This window comes from Pezoporus flaviventris, unplaced genomic scaffold (assembly GCF_033815535.1).
Source record: "Pezoporus flaviventris isolate CSIRO_AGI_PZ_B2104156 unplaced genomic scaffold, CSIRO_AGI_Pfla_v1 ptg000002l, whole genome shotgun sequence".
NCBI lineage: Eukaryota > Metazoa > Chordata > Aves > Psittaciformes > Psittacidae > Pezoporus > Pezoporus flaviventris.
In genome coordinates, this window is record NW_026892550.1 from 51,412,357 (window position 1) to 51,430,269 (window position 17,913).

The following is a 17,913-nucleotide window of genomic DNA, read 5'->3' on the forward strand; positions in this document are numbered from 1 at the left end:
GATTTGTGTGGAACTTTGCTTGTAGCCTCTCTGCATTGTGAAAGCTGGCTGTTTAGCCCTGCTTACTTTTTCCTGGCTACTGATCATTTATTAGTTATTCTATTTCTTTGATGTCTTTATAATTGAGCTATAGATCCCTTCACACGAGTTCTTGAAGAGCAGTGGTAAATTACTTGCCAGAAATGTTGTTTGATTTTGATTTGTCATTTGTCTGGTAAGAGAGTGCTGTTTTGGAGCATTAACCTTAACATTATCTTTACAAATATAATTAAGGCTAAGTATTAAAAGAGTGTTTTGTGAGGTAGGCTGGAAGGAAGAGGGAAGCCTCAGCCTCACACGTGTTATCAGGACAGCAGGGCGTTTGAGGTTTTTTGTTCTGGAAAATATTCAGGTGAAACATACTGTGGAAATAAACTTTAGAAGAAGCAAATGTTCACAAAATGTCTCCTAGTAGCTACTGTTTAAACTAATTTCCTGTTGATTGGGTCATTTAGGACAGAAGGGCATCAAAAGTAAAAGCAGTGTGATATTTTACTAACCACTGGTCAAAGCATACAAGCACAAAGACTTCCAGTGAAGTCAACAGCACCAGGAGCGGCCAAGCTCTCTGTCCTGGTGTAACACGTACATGTTGTACCACTGACACCACATGAACTGTGTTCATGGCTGGTCTTTTCTGCTCATGCTATTTCAGCAGCATGGCTCACTGAAATTCACCCCTGTGCCACTTAAGCAGCCTTTTGAGCCCTTCAGCTGGTAACTGACAGAACTGGTCTGCCCTTCAGTGAACGGGTAAAACTGAAATGTAAAGCGCTACATCACAAAAGTCTGGCATTTAAAAAAAACCTAACCAAAACCAACCCAAAAACATCAACCCCCCCGAACCCCAAACAAAAACCCCCACACAAACTCTACAACATGAGACCCAAATGCTGACCAGTAGCCAGAAGGAGCACTGGAGGTCAAACCAGGGAAAGATAGGAAATAAAATTCAGAAGCTGTCAGTCTGTTGTGCAATCTGTTTTCACAGAATCTGCTAAATCAGTGAATTCCACTGCAGCTTTTGCTCCTACCGCTGCTATAGCCACAGTATCTGTGAAATGACTTAGACACATCTCTGGAGAACAGCATGGGTCCGGTGCTTCCAAAAGGCCAAAGTCAATACATTCATGTGTCAGATACATGTGCCAGGGTAGTCGTCCCAGCTGCACAACACATGATGTGTCAACTGCTTTACATAGGGTGGGTCAGGAAGAGGCTCATTAAAGAGAAATGCTACAGCTCTGCTTGCAACATCTCTGCATCCTTGTCCAGATTTACATCAAAAAAAAATGACACTGCTTCAAGAAAAGGGTTATTCTGGATGGAATTCAAAACCCATACAGAAGGACCAGAGGAACTGTGTACATTAGATACAGATCCATCATCAATTTTTCATGTCATTATTCTACTGTTGAGGGAACTGCACAAATTATTCTAACTTTTCCTGTAATAGTAATTAATTCAAATTATTCTGATGATCAAATTCAGACTTTCTTACATTGCTGATGAAAGACAAGAGAGCTCCTTTTCCCTAAAGCGTGCTTTGCAGTGAGAGAGTCTCAGCTGGATGTTTTCCTCTGAGCTGAATTTCTCTCCTTCATGGAAAAGGCCACAGTCCCACTCCCAAAAGGCATGCAGTACCTATTTCCCAATGAAAACATTCAAGGAGTTAGGTACATAAATACTCTTCAGATTCGTTCTATCTATAAACAGGGCCTAACCTTTGAGATGGCCTCCTGTGCAGAAGCATGCGGCACCTCTTGGATAAGACAAGAAATGACACAGTACGTTCTGCAGAGTAAGGAGCCGAAATGTGGCATTTCTGGGCAGCATGAACTTGCTTCTGTGGCCACATTTTTTTGCTGCATCTGCTGTGAAAGAGTGCTGGAGGGGAGCAAGCTGCATCACTTTCTTTGAACACTGAATTGTGACGACCATTACGCACGTTCCCCTCAGTGCACCTGAAAGTTGTTCCTGAACAAGTGCAGATATCATCACATGGCTGTTACAGTCAATTATGTGTTTTCTCCCATTTTCCCCTTCCTTGACCCTTCCATTAGGACCTTTAGCTGTAAAACAGACTTTAGTCCCACCAAATTCAAGAGTGACAGCTGCACCCCAGACCTGGTACTCATACACCTTTGTATAACATATGCACCAACTTCTACTTATATAAAATCTTTAAAACAGAATTAAGACAATGCTATCCTACTCTTTGTCTGCTTGTTCTAATTGGAGGGGGATTCTGTGGCTAAATCACTGAGACAAGAGCCTGAAAATGTCAAATGGTATCTCAGCTACCCGGGCCTGCCTGTGGTATATGCCTGTTCAGAAGAATGAAAGATTTTCACAGTGCTAATCCTTCTTACACACACAGTCTGCGGCACATTTGCTATTTCTTTTTGGCTTTATTTTTAACAGGGCCTTAAAACATATTTTTCCTTGAAATGACAACATTATTTTCTGCCCTCTTTGTTCGTGGGGCTTTGTGTGCTCATAAACAGTTTAAGAGTTCCCTTCACACCTGTGGTGCACATGTGTGCCTGTAATAAAGAGTCTCTTATCTATCCTTCACTGATAACTTTCAAGAACAGTGTTTAAGAAAAGGCAACATCCTTGCAACTGTAACAAATAAACCCAAACCCTATACCTACAGCAGTGACAGTAAGACCAGTGTGCCTGGAAAGAAGGGAACCTGACTCGTGAAGCTCATCAGAAATCGGCTTTCCAAAGGACTAAGGAGCATCTCCAATTTTACTGCCTGGTATTTAAACCCTCCCTAACCTGAATTCGTGGAAGTGCATCAATAACAGACACTGCATGAATGCACATCATCTGCCTATCAGTCATCTCCATGCATAAAAGCCTTTAAATATTTTATAAATGTTTTTTAATAAAGCCGTCCAAAATCCCTGTCAAGCACAGGGTCAAATATGTGCTTCCCAGCTTGGTAAATCAAGAAAGCAAGCAGGGAAAAGCTAAACATTCAACTTCAACTTTCAGACTTATTCTTCCAACCACCTGATAACCTTCCCCCTTCAGTGCTCCAGACAGTTGTTTGTTCTACACTTGAAGTGAAATACAAAGATAAAATAGCTCCTGCATTTTTAATAATAATAATAATGCTGCATTTTAATTTACTATTTATTTTGGTCTAGCACTGTTGTTTAGATAATAGTTAAACCAAGATTTTCATATTCATATAGACAAACACATAGGCTAAGAAAGCCTAAGTTGCTACCACTAAAATCCTCAGAAAACCTTGTACTATCTAGTACATTTAATATATTTGTGCAATACCAAAACTTAGAACCTCCTAATTCCCATGTATAAAAGATGCATCTTCTTTCCCATTCTAGTCACTTCGCCAGAGAAATGAAGGGACAGAGCCTTCCTTACCCTCGCTACTGGCCCTGAAGTTGGAGCAGAGAGTCTGAGTGGAAGGCAAGCAGACCTGTAACTCCTTTCCAGCTGGCAAACCCTGCTCAAAGACACAAGAAAGCAGCCTGTACCATCCCAACATTTTGCTTCATCCTTCCTTAATGTTTCTGGTCTCCACGTTACTTATTTGGAAAATCATGCCAAAAATGCTTTCCCCGGAGACTTGTTTACACAGCAGGGAGCAGATCAGCACACATTAGACTGCAGTGCCGTGACTTCTCTTTTTTGCTGGCTTGTGCTGGTTGTACTCTGCTCTCACCAATGTCACTCGCTGGGCCCCAACACCAAGGTCTCTGTGGAAGGAAAACCCTAAGTTTGCCTAACCACAGGACATTTTGTGATCAACAAGACCTTCCCAGCCTCTTTCAGCTTAAGTACTGGTACAAAGTCTGAGAGAAATTTCCCTCCACAGAAAAAAACTTAATAATCATCTGGTTAGACAACACCACACATTACATTCTGATGCTTAATAAATTGTCATGAAGCTATAGTACACGCATTCACTTGGTCACTTCTACTTTTAGCAATAAAAAGCAATTGGGACTGAAGTTCAGTTGCAATTTGTTGCAGCTGCTGTGGCAAGGACCCCCTCAGAAAGTAATTTCCAGAGGATTCTTCTTGTTAAAAAGCCATTTCCTTGGCAAGGGGTGAGATGTCTGGAAGATAGCAACAGGGACAAAACCAAGCAGAGGCTTACAAGAATTCCTGAAGAGCAATTTAAAAACGCTGTATTTATTCTAACAATTGCAAAAACATTTTATTCAGCTAAGCACTTTAGCCCCTCCACCAAAATATAAAGTAGACCTTAAAGCCTAATTTTTGTTATGCAGTTTTCCTCACTACCCCTAAGACAATACATGAAGCAGCATCAACCCTCTTGTGGCTCTATGTCATACTGGACAGACCGTTTTCTCCTTTTAAACCCATGCTCTATAACAGAGCTTTGAACAGGGACCATATAAGCCAAAGCACGTTTGCGTTATACTCCGCATGAGCTCTGCAGTAACAAAATTGAGGAAAGCACTCTGGCACGCCAGCAAATTAGCTGAAAGAGCAGGTGGAGTCTTCCTTAGAGCTTCCAGCATTGGGAAGCCCAAAATCTATTTTCAGTAGTGACGTCAGAAAACAAACTAAGCTATTTGAGACGGGATCCAAACATCATTATATACGCTGGACCTAGATTTCTGTGGCTTCTTTTGAGCTGACATGAATACCTGTCATTGGCCATCCAGAGTACTGCGGCTGTACTTCATGAAACACCAGAGTTTTGCTGATGAAAAAAGAACATATAAAATAAACAAAAATGCTACAAGGAGGAAAGTCATATGAAAGAAAAGATTAAACAGAAGATGGTAGCACATCTGTCACTACCTTTATTTTTTTTTTTCTTGACAGTGTAAATCTTTCTTATACTTCTGAAAATGAATTAAGTTAATGCCAGCTAGATTAGTTAAGCTTAGCATTTTGTGTTTCTGTTAGTGGTTTTACATATAGTTCTCTCTCCTGCTTCCAAGAGCTTGTTTTACAACAGTGTCCAGTTTTAGGACATTTGCAGGCAGTCAAGAAGGGGTGCACCATTTTCTGTAGGAGCATATAGCAAAAGAAACAATTCTGGAAACTACCCTGCTTTGTGCAAAAGGAAAAATAACAGAGCTTGTCCCCCATCAGATGCATTACTTTCCCCAATGCCTTTATAGTTAAGAATGAGATTCCAAGAATACAAGTTTCCTGCTGCAACATAAACATATTCTCTTTGCAATTCCTTTTAAGAGAGCTCCACTTCGTGCATTTCAGACTTGCAGAGAAGAAATAACACTGACAGCAAATCACTGCTTCACTCAATGCAAGCTGCCAAAACGCGTAGAACTGAACCCTGTCCTCTCATTCACTGGACCGATAAATATGCTTTTAAAAGCATGCACAGCCTGGTTCACACTTACATGATGCACAGAGAATGAGGCAGAGGGCTTGCAGAATGAAGCAACACCTCATTCCCGAGCATGTGCAGAACAGTCCACCTTCACATACTGCTAAAAATGCTAAGCCAGTGCCATTTGCACTACATATGTGCAACATGCATGTCTCCAAGATTCATTACTGCGCATTCGAAAATTCAATCATATCAAAGCTTAGCTTCAAGAAAGTCCCAAGGGGCTGAACTGTGTGCTTATGTGCTTTGAGGGGGAAAAAACAACAACTCTTACATTTTTATTAGTTTTTGTAGCATTGCTCCAGTTTTATCTTTAGCTGCTAAATGAGTGAACTCCGTGCTCCTACTGTGTGTTTATATCCATTCATTTTCATAACTCAATTTCTGTTTGTGTGAACACAAATATATAAATCATAGATGGATTTAAGGCAGATCCCATTAAAGCTGTAAGTACAATGAATGAATCTCATTATTTTATTTGAAAACTGCTGTGCTTTGGTCATTTTGTATGGCCATGTGTATCCTTTTATGCCATCTAACACTACTTTCTGTAGCTTATTCTAGAGCAAAGGTTTCTGCAATGACCTTAGAAGTATCACAAATTCACCTATTTTCACATTTCATTGTAATGTGAAAACTGCTTTGTGTTCATGAAATTTTCCATTCAAATAAATCTGTCTTTCAATCACAAAGAGAAAAATTATACTGAAAAAAAGTGACTGTTTGGGAATGCACATGAGCATTGCACATCTTATACCCTGATTAAAAAAGAAGAGGTGAATGTTTGTGTTCTCTAATGAAAATAAAGACTTTTGCAGGTAAAAATGATTTTTAATAAAGTTACAAAACAAACCTTCTGATCTTGGCTTTCATATGGGCCTTTCACATTGGTGGATATGAAGCTCATAGAAGCTGTTTTCAACCTAAAGGTACCTGAAATACAGCCTAGAACACAGCACTGAAAGACAAGGTTTTCCAAAGGATCACCCTCAATTCCCCGAAAAGACAAAAAAACCCCAAACAAAAATAAAAAACAAAACAAAACAAACAAAACAAAACAAACAAACAAAAAAAAACGCTTGGAGTTTTACTGATGCAGAAAAAGCAGAGAGGCATCTTCTGGTTTTCTTCCCTATTTCTGTAGTGTCATACAAACTTCAGCTCCTCAAATCTATCATAAATGCATAACGACTGCAGTGCCGACATCAACAAGAACCTCCCCAGCACCATAACAGGACATGGTGACAAGCCACATGCTAACGATGAGCCAAGTGGGAGCTGCAGTCTGGGTCCAAGTCTGACTCGTTGCACCCTGGCTCTTGTCAGCCACAACCAGTGTGTACATGAGGGGGCAGCATGAGCTTGGCAGGGTCTTTAGCAAGTCCAAGAAGGAAAGGAAGGTCTCTGCTTTGAAGGTGTTCTCCAAATTAATATTTCTACATAAAACTTGTTTGAATGCACTTTAAAAAATTCTCAGCTACACAAAACCTGAGGAGGAAAGCAATGTTCAAAAAACAAACAGGAGCAGGAGCTTCATGAAACTCCTCCTCTGCAGAGTTAAATCCCTTCTAAACAACATTTGCAGGGCGAGGCATTTGTAAGTACAACTGTAAAAGAACCAAAGGCTCAACTGACAAACCATGAGATATGAAGTGCTTGCAAGATACATCCGGTGTTGAGATAATTAAAATCAAAATTAAACTTGTGCTATATTTGCATCTGCAAAACATCAGTTAATCAAACATAATGAGTTAATCAGACTCATTTTTTTCTGAGGGCAAAATATAATCATGCTTCATCATCTTTTGTGTTGTCCTTGGACTCTGACAGACTTTTCAGGCAGAAACAAACTCTTTGTAAGTATTTGCACACCAAATAGCTCATCAAAGTCCTGGAAGATGTCTAGTCATTGTTGCAACATTAATAGGAAATAGTTGCATTAAAACCACTTTATAGGAGCTTTTTCTCTATATTAAGAAGTCAAATAACAATAACAAATTGAAGGGGACACCAAGGATGACCCAGGAAGAAGATAATACTCTGCATCCCATTTTTGCAATCAAGAGACAAGCCACTCAGCTATTTAGCAAAACTGCTGCCAGTAAACCAGTATGCCTCCCAGATTCCTAAGAGCAAACAGCAAGAGCAAAGAATACATTCTCTGGTGACCTCTGCAGATTTAGCAATTCTGTATTTATTTCTTTAAAAAAAAAAAAAAAACAAAAAACAACCAAAAAAACACAAAAAAACCCCACAGCTGTTGCTGGATGTAATTTCTAGGTATTGTAATTAATTTATTTTTAATCCCATGTAGAAATAATTTACGCTGTCTTGTTTGCTAGCTATTCAAGATATTGTGGTTACATTTTTGGTGTCTTTGGTACATTTTATTGTAACATTCTCAGGGTACTGCAGTCAATTACTACATCTCACGCTGTTTTACTTGCTACAAAGCATCATCCAAGCATTCTCTAGCAAGTCCTTGTGGGTAGCTGTGTCCTGTTCAAGAAACACATGCATGTTCGTGCATCGATACATATGAGATCAGTGTCAATGTAGCCATTTGGATTAATGCCTTTTTGGTTTGGTTTCTGTGGTCTCAAGCCTCTTAGTTCAAGCTGTGATACAGTTTAAAATAAAATAAAAATTAAAATACTTTATTAAACCGAGTATATTTGGAATACAAAGGCTGATCTAATATCTGCCTATTGTGCCTCTGCAGTGTTGAAACTTGTCCCAGCTTTTCACTCCTTTCTCTCTTTTCCAGACCCCATTATCTCTCATTCAGCCCCAAAGTTGTGCCAGCCCCATCTCTTGGCCATCCCAGTTCCCTTCATTGCTGCTGCTCCTGTCTGTGTGGAAAGTGGGAGGGACAGTCGCAGTGGGAAGCACAAACCCAACCAGCTACGCAGCAGCAAAGACGAGCTGAAACAATGGCTTGTGGCCAGGACTTGGAAAGGGCAAAAGATAATAGCACCCATAGATTAAAGAAGGAAAATGGCTGGAAATACAGTTTGGTAGGTCTCAGCCTACTAGATCATTACAGGTGGTTGAGTATGAAGGAGTGCAAACACCAGCACTGATGGAGGGGACTGTATCTCAGAGGCAAGAAGTGATAAAGACAGTGAAGTGAAATAGTGAGGTTATAGAGCCATCATCCAGGAATCTCTGGAAAGGCTATGCCTTTCTATTAGAGCTACAATATGTGGGATTTTCCCTTTCGAGCTGCATCTCTATAGTTGAGCGAGAGTGTTCACATGGAGAGCTTGCCCTAACACAGTGGAAGGTATAGCTAACACGCAGAAAAGTTAATCCACCATCATGGCTAACGTGGCCTTTTTCATTTATGACTCTATTCACTATATCATATTTATTTAGGGAGATGACACATCCAGAACAATTTCCCAGAGAAGCTACAATACAGAAGTTTTAGCTGTTCCTAGAAACAGCTCTCTAAATGGAGTTTTGAAAGGAAATTAGTGCCAGACAATATACAGTACTGACCACCCTAAAAAATAACCTTGTCTAACATGCTCTGTATTCTGAGCAAATTTTTCCCTTGTGCAAATGCTGTAGATACTTTCCGATTCTTTGTGAAATTCAGAAAACATTAACAGTTTGCATAAAGGGGAAAACAGGAGAGACAGCACAGAGCAGTGAAGACAGTGAAATCTCACCGATTTAGCACGTCAGTGCTTCTCATTCTCTGCTGATCCAAGGCAGTAAAGGGAATAAGAATAGAAAATAAATAATATTCCTCAGAAAGACATAAAACGTAAGTCTTACTAAAATCCTCATTTGCCCTGCCAGTCCTTCCAGCAAGTTATATCAGCTTGCTTTGCTCATGTGAGTATTTTCATTAATTTGAACTGGAACTTTGCCTGACAAAGGAGCGCTGGATCTTCCCTTTCTGGGCAGAAGCACTGTAACTACCAGCTGAAAGACATCAACACTCTAGATAAGCCATGAACTATTGTATCTGTTGATTTATTGCTGATTAAAGACTCCCAAGTTGCTCCGAGTCCAGAGAATTAACATAATTGAAAAACAAATAGGTTGCTGGCTGATGGGCTTTTCATCAGTTTTGGTGAGAGTCCTCCAATTTCCACTATGTGTATCCACAGAGGGTTGAATGCACAGCTCAGAGCTGTCACAGCAGCAAAATTCTATCAATTTTCCTTTAAGTTGCATGCTCGTGTCCTTACTAAAGCTATTTCCTAATCGTAAACAGGACACTCGACTCACTATTTAATGTTACCAAGACATAAAATGTAGCCCTACTTTTGACACCTTATAAATTCTACTCATGCAACAGATTATTTATGAAAGAAAAGCACAGGACTGTTCTTTTAGCAAACGGTTTGCAATACTTCAGTACAAAATCCCATAATCTAAACAAATCAAGTACTAAGCTAATAAGAAGGTACCTAAAAAAAATTATGAAAATATCATGTCTTAACTGGTTGAGATGCGTGACACCGCTGCTAAAAAATGCAGTGGCTTACCAACCCTGCAACTGGAAGTATCACCATGATATTGCATTATCACAAAAGCTACTTTTTTTTTCAATTATTTTTCTCTTTTCTCTCTCATCTCTCTTCTGTTTTTCTTCCCTTTTCTCCCTTCCCTTCCATCCCATCCCTTCACTTCTGTTGCCTTTTCTTCTTCGTATTGCAAGTCATTGTTAATTTTGTTGCTTCAGGCAGATGGCCAAAAGTAGCATCTACAATTACTGGTAGCAAATCTGAACTATTTTCATGGACTACATCTGTGCAGGAGCCGGGGATAGAGTCTCAGGGAGAGGGTGAAATCAGCACCAACAGCCCTTAACTGGAGGTCAGGCTTTGCTCCCTGGGAGCCAAAATCACTGATTCTCCCGGGGTCTTTGCTTGTGCTACAAACAAGACACCTTAACATGCATGCCATCTCTTCTACCACTACAGATACTTACAGCATTATCTCTGATTTGAAGTTTACTTTGTGAGTTCTTGCCAGTAACTGCAAGTCCTCAGCAAACTATCCAGGTTGGCAAGTAAGGAGCAAATCCTGCAAAAGCAACTGGTGGACAGTGCAACTGTTTCCCAGGAACTGGGTGACTTATAATCAATCATTCTCAACTTGTGTTGAATATACATTGAAGTGCTAAGGGTGTTGTACAAAGTGAAAGGTAGCAAGATTTTCCAAAGGACAAAAATTATAGATCATGTTTGAGTCTGTACAGTGCAGCCCCACAAGTACCCACATGAAAACTGATAAGACTGAAACAATGAAATTGTTTCAGTGGAAACAATGGAGTCCTATATATTGGCTTGTTATGAATATACAGAAAACAAAAGAAAGCACAAGGAGAACATATAAGAAAGCATATCATGCTCCTGTATTTCCTCAAGGTGATTTAACATAGTGATTATTACAATGTGCACTAGGAAAGAGCACAGTACTTTAGTAATATGAAACTTCTACACAGCATCTGCTACCAGACTTCACTCAAGAGGTAAGGAGAGGTGACTAAATTCTAAGAAATTATAAAACAATTGAGTGGTTAGGGAAAGAAAGCTTGGAGGAGTTTAAAACCAAGTATCTCACGTGCAAAAACCTAAACTGCCACCACTATTATTACGCCTGCACAAAAAAACAGATGAGAACATTCAATTATTAGGAAGCTGATGTGAAACACTTTCAGTGGATTTCTTGAACTTGCAGCTTTTTCGCTGTTTTAAGAAATATGCAGGCAATATACAGATCCTTCAGGCACTGAGTATTTTGCCTTTTTAGTGCTGAATGTTGGCAGCTCCCTTGCTGCTACACTGTTTGTTGCTTATGAAAAGCAGCTATATTTAGAGGTACTAGTAATACCAAGCAGTATAAAAAAAAAATCTATGTTTTCTGAAGAAACCTACCTCCGTCAACACTACAATGTGCAACATTCCTACCATCCCCATTAGACCTGACAGGGTAGTAGAAGACTGATGGCTTAAAATACTGCTTTGTATGTTACCACTGAGGTAGCTGAATGAAGATAATTTATTACCAGACTTCCAAGATTCCAAGCAGGATAGAGAAGGAAGAAGAGTGCATAAGTAAGCCAGGGTCTTTTTTTTTCATAAAGTTTTTCTTCCTTACACACTTTGTATTCGGGGCTATTACTGCCTACTTATCTCAGCTGGACATAACCAAACAAAACTTCCACAACCACTGGAGCGCATACTGGACAAGTAACCTAGAATTTATTTACTGTCATATTAAGCAAATGAATGTGACATAAACTATTCCACTGGGACGGCATCTTTTTTTACTCCCATCATGAAGAAAGGTAACAGAGATCAACTTGCCACGTGTGATTTTTAAAACCAAGTTTGTTTCACCGCTGTAAACACAGTTGTCACTTCATGCTCAAATATTCCCCAACTATTCAAATTCGATTAATTTAGTGTCTGAGAGTTTCTTCCTTTACTTCTAGCAATGCTTTGGAGAAGTCAAACAAAGAATTGCTGAAGATGGTAATTTTTTTTAGACTACTCTTTCTTCCATCAATTATGAACCCTATAGAGAAGATGGAAAGGTTTAAAACCTTCCAACTCCCACTTGCACAGTTCGTAACACCAACTGTGAGATGTTATTGTCCCAGACAATCCTGAATGAAGTTAATTAATTGATTTAACACAGGGAAGCTTTAAAAACAATGTGAGGGAAGACTGGAAATTATTTGCATATAGTATGCAGACAGACAGACACTCGAGCTATGAAGAGATGTCCTACCTCTCCTTGCCGGTGATAGTGCTTGGGAGGTTTTCCCATCTGCTCTAGGATTTTGCCCTTCTTACTGCTAGCAAGTATCAGTCCCTGGTGGATGCCTGTAGATCTGTTGGTTGTCTGAGTTGGAGCCTCCCCCATCAGGGTGGACTTGATGGAGTTCACCTTGGAGCTGGAGCTGTCTAGCTGGGAGCTCTCCACGATCAGGACCGCGGCTAGTAAGAGGAGACAGCAGGAGCACTTATTCCACATCAGCACGATCATCTCCCCTCCCCCCAAAAGGATTATCTTTTCTTTTTTTTTCTCTTTTTTTAAGGCAAAGAAAGCAAAAGAGAGAAGAAAAAAAAGTTTTTTAAAATATCTCCCAAAGTTGTTAACAAAGCAATGGATTTCAATGCCACACACTCAAGGAAATGCTGCTCTGAGAGACACAGGAGAAAAATAATTAAAAAAAAGAATTCCCTAGAAGAGAAAAAAAAAAAAAAAACAAAACACACAAAAAACCACAAAAACAGAACTGTCAAGTCTATAGTCACTGAGCAACTCTGATCTGTGAAGTGATGCTTTTTCCTCCAGGTCCTCGAGAAGTCCAGGCAGTTCTTTAGGAACTGAGAGCAATAAGCCAGGAGGCAACTGCACCCAGGGCAGCTCCCCACCAGTGCAGTCACCAGCACGTTTGCTTGAGCTTCAGAGGAAGAGTGAGCGAGTTACTTCCCCCCACTCCTCCTCTCTTGCTGCACAAGCCAGCAGAGAGGAAACTCAAACCAGATCCAATCCAAGCAGCACCGGCAAAAGCTGGGCTTAGTTTTCTTTCACTCTCTCTCCCCCCTCTTTACTTTTTATTCCCCTCCTCCTTTTTTCTGTCTTTTGCCTCAGCCTCCGGAGCCAGCAGGAGTGAAAGCGCCCGATCTCCTCCTCCTCCTTCTCCTCCTCCTCCAGCCCGGCCGGTGCGGTGAGAGGGGTTCAGGGCACCGTGCGGAGCGGCTGGGGCAAAGGAGCAGACCGTCGCGCTGCTCACCCTCGGCTGGGTGCTCCGGCAGCCTCTCGCTGCCCCCTTGTTGTTACAGCTGCGAGCAGCGGGTGCTCCTTCCCCACCCCGAGGGGGGACACGCCGCACAACCACTGTCACCCCCGCCGTGTCCGTGTGTCTCCGTAGTGCCCTCCTCTCCCGATGCCGCTGTCCCCCAAGCCTAGCGGGTCCCCCTCTCTCCGGACAGGGTGTGCCCGGGTCCCGCGGCCGCGGACATGCGTGTCGCTCTGTGGGCGCTATATCCCCGCTGTCCGATCCCGAGGTTAAGGCTCGCCGGAGGTGATGGGTGCCGGATTTCCGCGCGGGGTCCCCAAGTGGCACTGCCAAACTGAAGCGTGTGTTGGGGTGCTCCCCGAAACCCTCGGAAGACTGGTTCTGAACGTCAGCCCTGCAGGGCCCTGAAAGCACGGGGCTGGCACAAAAGAGCTGCCAAATCTTAACAGCAGAGCCTGCGAAGTCCACTGCCCAGGTAAAAGGCATGTCCAGACACTAATGCTGCGCTGCAGGTCTCTTAAAGGTGACACTTCTCAGAGCCACGGTGCCACTAGCAACCCCAAATAACTATTTTGTTCATTATTTTGCATTTACCTTCTCAATTTCCCCGGCACAAGCGCAAATCTGATTGCTGTGAAGCACCCAGGTGCTACTAACCCAGAAGCTCAGAGGCACTGCTGCAATACTGAAACACAGTGTTTTCGAAGAAGGAAGGCAAACAGGGACACAGGGTGCAAAATTAGCAGAACTGGGGCAAACCCAGCTATTAAATTGTCCCTCTTACCAACAACAGATTTAGAGCAAAGAACATCGCCATGGGGCGCTTGTGTACTGCAGTGGAGCAGCTACCAGCCCTTGTTTTTCCCCTGGACATGTGAAAGTGGGTGGATGGAACAAAAGATGATGAGAGAAGCAGCCCTCTTGCTGTCCCATATGTTCATGTATGAACACTGTCTTGTCTGGGAACAGTACAGAGAATTTTCATGTCTTTCCCTTCTCCTGCAGGGTCCCTCCTCTAAGCTATCATAACCTTCCAGCTACTCTGCCTCTTCACATAGCACAAGAGGTGAAGAAAAAAATGAGCACCTGAAATTTAATTTCTTTTAATTTAACAGCTACGCAAAAGGATAATGCTAAAGCAAGAAATACCAGCGAGGAACCAGGCACTCTTTTATCTTGCAATGAGCACGCAGGGCCTTAGTAGGTCTCTGCAGGGAAGACTCCATGGACCACCCCACCTTAAGTAAGTTTTTTCACATGCTATCTATTGACGTGTGACTGCTAGCAATGTCTCCTAATGTCAGGGTTTGTATTGTATTACACAGAGCATCTTGTAAAGAGTAGATTAATTTACATGTTTTTCAACAGCTCAAACCTCAGAATTGTTTGGGAGGATTTAATCCCATCTCATGGGTCTTTTTTTAAAAAAAATCTTATCTAATCATGTCTTATGTTAGGGGATTGCTACTGAGTTTTATGGGGGTTTTAAGTAGCAACAAAAACGGCACATCAGCCCCCAAGACTGGATTTTAAACTGTTCTACTGAGCTCTGGCTCAGGCTTCACATAAACTCACGTTTACTGGATTGAAGCTGGAAGCAATTTTATCAGCACTTGATCTCAGAAAATTAGATTCAAAATTCAAATTTCACTTTTTTTTCTGTATTCAGCTTTGCGAAGAGTAAGGAATGAAAAAGGCTGCCTTCTTCACGGGATTTTCTTTTTTTCTGTCTTCACACAGCCTTAAATAAACTAAAATTCCATTTCTGTCTTCATCCTCTATAGCTCCTGAGGACATTTCTAAGAAAATGTTTCTGAAAGATCAGAAAGCAATTTGCAGCTTCACAAGGAAGTGATAAAAGCCAGTCCTTTTTGATTGCTTTTGACCTGACTTTTGACACCCAACCCTCCCGGTGTTTCACCCCTACCAAACCCAAAAGCAAACAGCTATCAGGGCCACAGGAAAAGCTTTGACACATAATTTCATAGAAAGTTGGCAGACAGCCACATAAACACCACACACACACACAAAAATCACAGCCGCAAAGAAACCCGCGAACCATTCAGGCATACAAAAGCGGTGTATATACATGTGAACAGGCAGCCTCAGGCCCTAATGCAGGAGGGCTGATGCCCCCCCCACCCACCGGCATAGGATCAAACTGAGATGGTGAAACACAAACCAGTAACACCTCCCTGAGTTCTAATAACAAGTCAATCCTGCGTTTCCTCTTCTGATTACCATGGACTGCCCTAGTCACATTTTGTATTCTTGCTGGGGGTAAATGCACTTAAATACACAGAACACTTAAGTTACAGTTCACGTCTCTCCTCCTAGTATTCTCCATATATACCACCACAGAGCCTTGGATGGCACTAGATTTGTAAAAATATCAAGACAGCAGGTTTTACAATACTACTACAGAAACTGGACAAGAAAAATGCTATTTTCTCATCCCTAAGATAAAATTATATATGGGTCTGGACTACTGATCAAAATATATGGGAGGTTGTGTTAATTCACACTTCAGACTCAGAATTAATGGTATATTTAACTGGGCTTTGAATCTAATACCTTTGGTGACAGCAATTAGCAACCTCCCTCAAATGATAACTTTTTTTTGATGTTCTCTTACCCAGGAAGGAACAGAAATTTACAAGTTAGTGCTGGAGTGTTCTTCGCCACTTTGCTTTGAATAAGGGAAGATTACAAAGAGGACAAAATAAACTGATGAGGCGTGCAAACAGAACCTATGACATTGAAAGCACAATATGATGACCTCATGGGAGTACCATTAAACTCTTCTTGAAATAAATGTGAAAGAAAAGGACATATGTGGTATTAAAGAGAGGCACACAGTACCTAAAGGATCAGACAGTAAGTAGACTGTCTAAATTAATCATATATCTATTAATATCTTATTAAAATTATTGTTTTCATTAAATAAACAAGAAAACCACATTCCAGGTCTGTAGATGTAAATATAAAGTTCCCGTGCATCTGTAGATTTTAGAAATTTGAAGAAAACTAGGGAGGAATGCTCAAAGTTTTTCAGATATTTAAGAACAGGTGCCCAAACTTTTTTTTTTTTTCAAATCAGTCCAGATTCATCTAAGTATCAAGTTCATCAGTCAGCTGGATTCAACTAAGTTTCTATACATTAATTTAAATTTAGTGGGAATGGAAATGGGTATCTCTCCAACAGGGCAAGACCTATCTTGTAACTCACTGCTCTGAAGGGAAGATAGTTTGCAGCATCTGTGAGGAAATGGAAGCAGGTTTTGCTTTGCTACCCTGACAGATGGTTCCCTCCAGAGGAATCAACAACCACTTCACTGCAGGGCAGCTGCTGCCAGACCGGCACGCTGCTCGAGACCAAAGAAATCAGTAGATGAACAGAGCACTAAATCTGTGTTAGGGTGGAGCTTTTTTCCTTAACATCATGATATACAGATACACCTGTAGGGAAAAAAGCTATTTGGTATTTTTGTCCCCCCCTTTTTTTCCCCCTTTTAACTAGTATTCAGTCAATACCCTGAGTACTTCAAAGTGGTCAAACACATTTAGAAACCTAGGTGTGGATTTCCTATGCTTTCCATTGCAGCAACTCTTATGTCCTTTAAAGACACAGATTTACTTCACAATGTCTATGCAAATAAGATGGTATCCAGGCAAAAATACCGAGAAGCATCCCCCCGTTGCAGATTTATGACTGTACCACTGCAACTTTAGATTTTGAGACACACCAAGAACCTCTAAAACGCTTAAGAGCCGTGGTGGATCTACCAGAGGAACCAGCTACAAAACTCAGTGGTTGTTACTTGCATGAAGTGCGCTAAGCAGAGGCTGTTACACTACTGAAGATCAGGCAGAGAAAGACCTTACTCCTAAGTTCACCACTAGTTTTGGGTGCCTAGTTTGGAGAAGCTAAGTCCCACATACTTTATGTGTGCGTGGTTAGTCAAACATTTCAGAGCGATGCTGTCTTTTGCCCCAAAATGGCATTTTTGCAGCTAACCATACAGAGTAACAGGAAGCATTACCCCACAGATCACAGTCAGTGGCAAATGCTACTTAACACATAGGATGGCTACTGGAAATCCTTTGTCAAGTACCATATTGTAGAGACTGAGGCTGCTCCTGACCATCGGGTACGTAACCACAAATCTGTCTGGGATCCTGCAGAGGTGGCACTTATGCCCTAACTATGGAGGCAGATTGTTTGAAGACCACATGCTCAGCTTTAACTGCTAATTCATCCTGCAGATTTCCACTAGGCAGAAGGAGAGGCTATGCTTTGTGCAACCCCGCCACGGAAGCTCACCAGTCAAGTAGGCAAATGTTCATTAAATACCAATAAGACCTCCAGCTGCAAACATGGAAAACTACAGCAGTGAGCCACTAGTACTCAGTTCACAATGCTAAATATATATATTTCCATCTCTTTTTGTATCTCTTTTGGGCTGAATCATCATGCTTTCTTTAAAAAAAAAAGAAAAAAGTTTTTCTTTTGTATTATACTTGTGTTTCTAAATCAGCCATTCAAACCCTGAATAAATGTTCAAATGTCTAAATTTTCCTAACACTTTTTGTCTTGTACAAATGCTTTGGTGTTTCTTCTAATTACACTTGTTTATAAATTAAGTGAAAAAACTGAGTGGCCTTAAACAAACAATGGTTTGGTAGAGTTTTTCCAGTTTCACTACTTATTCTTCCCAAAATA

General features: G+C 41.0%; 1 protein-coding gene across 1 annotated transcript in view; it reads right to left on the reverse strand.

Annotated features, from left to right (window-relative positions):
- Window positions 1-13,272, reverse strand: part of DKK2 (dickkopf WNT signaling pathway inhibitor 2) — a 42,963-nt gene extending 29,691 nt beyond the window's left edge. The window contains exon 1 of the mRNA XM_061478296.1: window positions 12,173-13,272. Coding sequence (XP_061334280.1) covers window positions 12,173-12,430 — 258 coding nt within the window. The 5' untranslated portion in view covers window positions 12,431-13,272. The remainder of the gene's footprint in view (window positions 1-12,172) is intronic.
- Window positions 13,273-17,913: the final 4,641 nt, after the last annotated feature.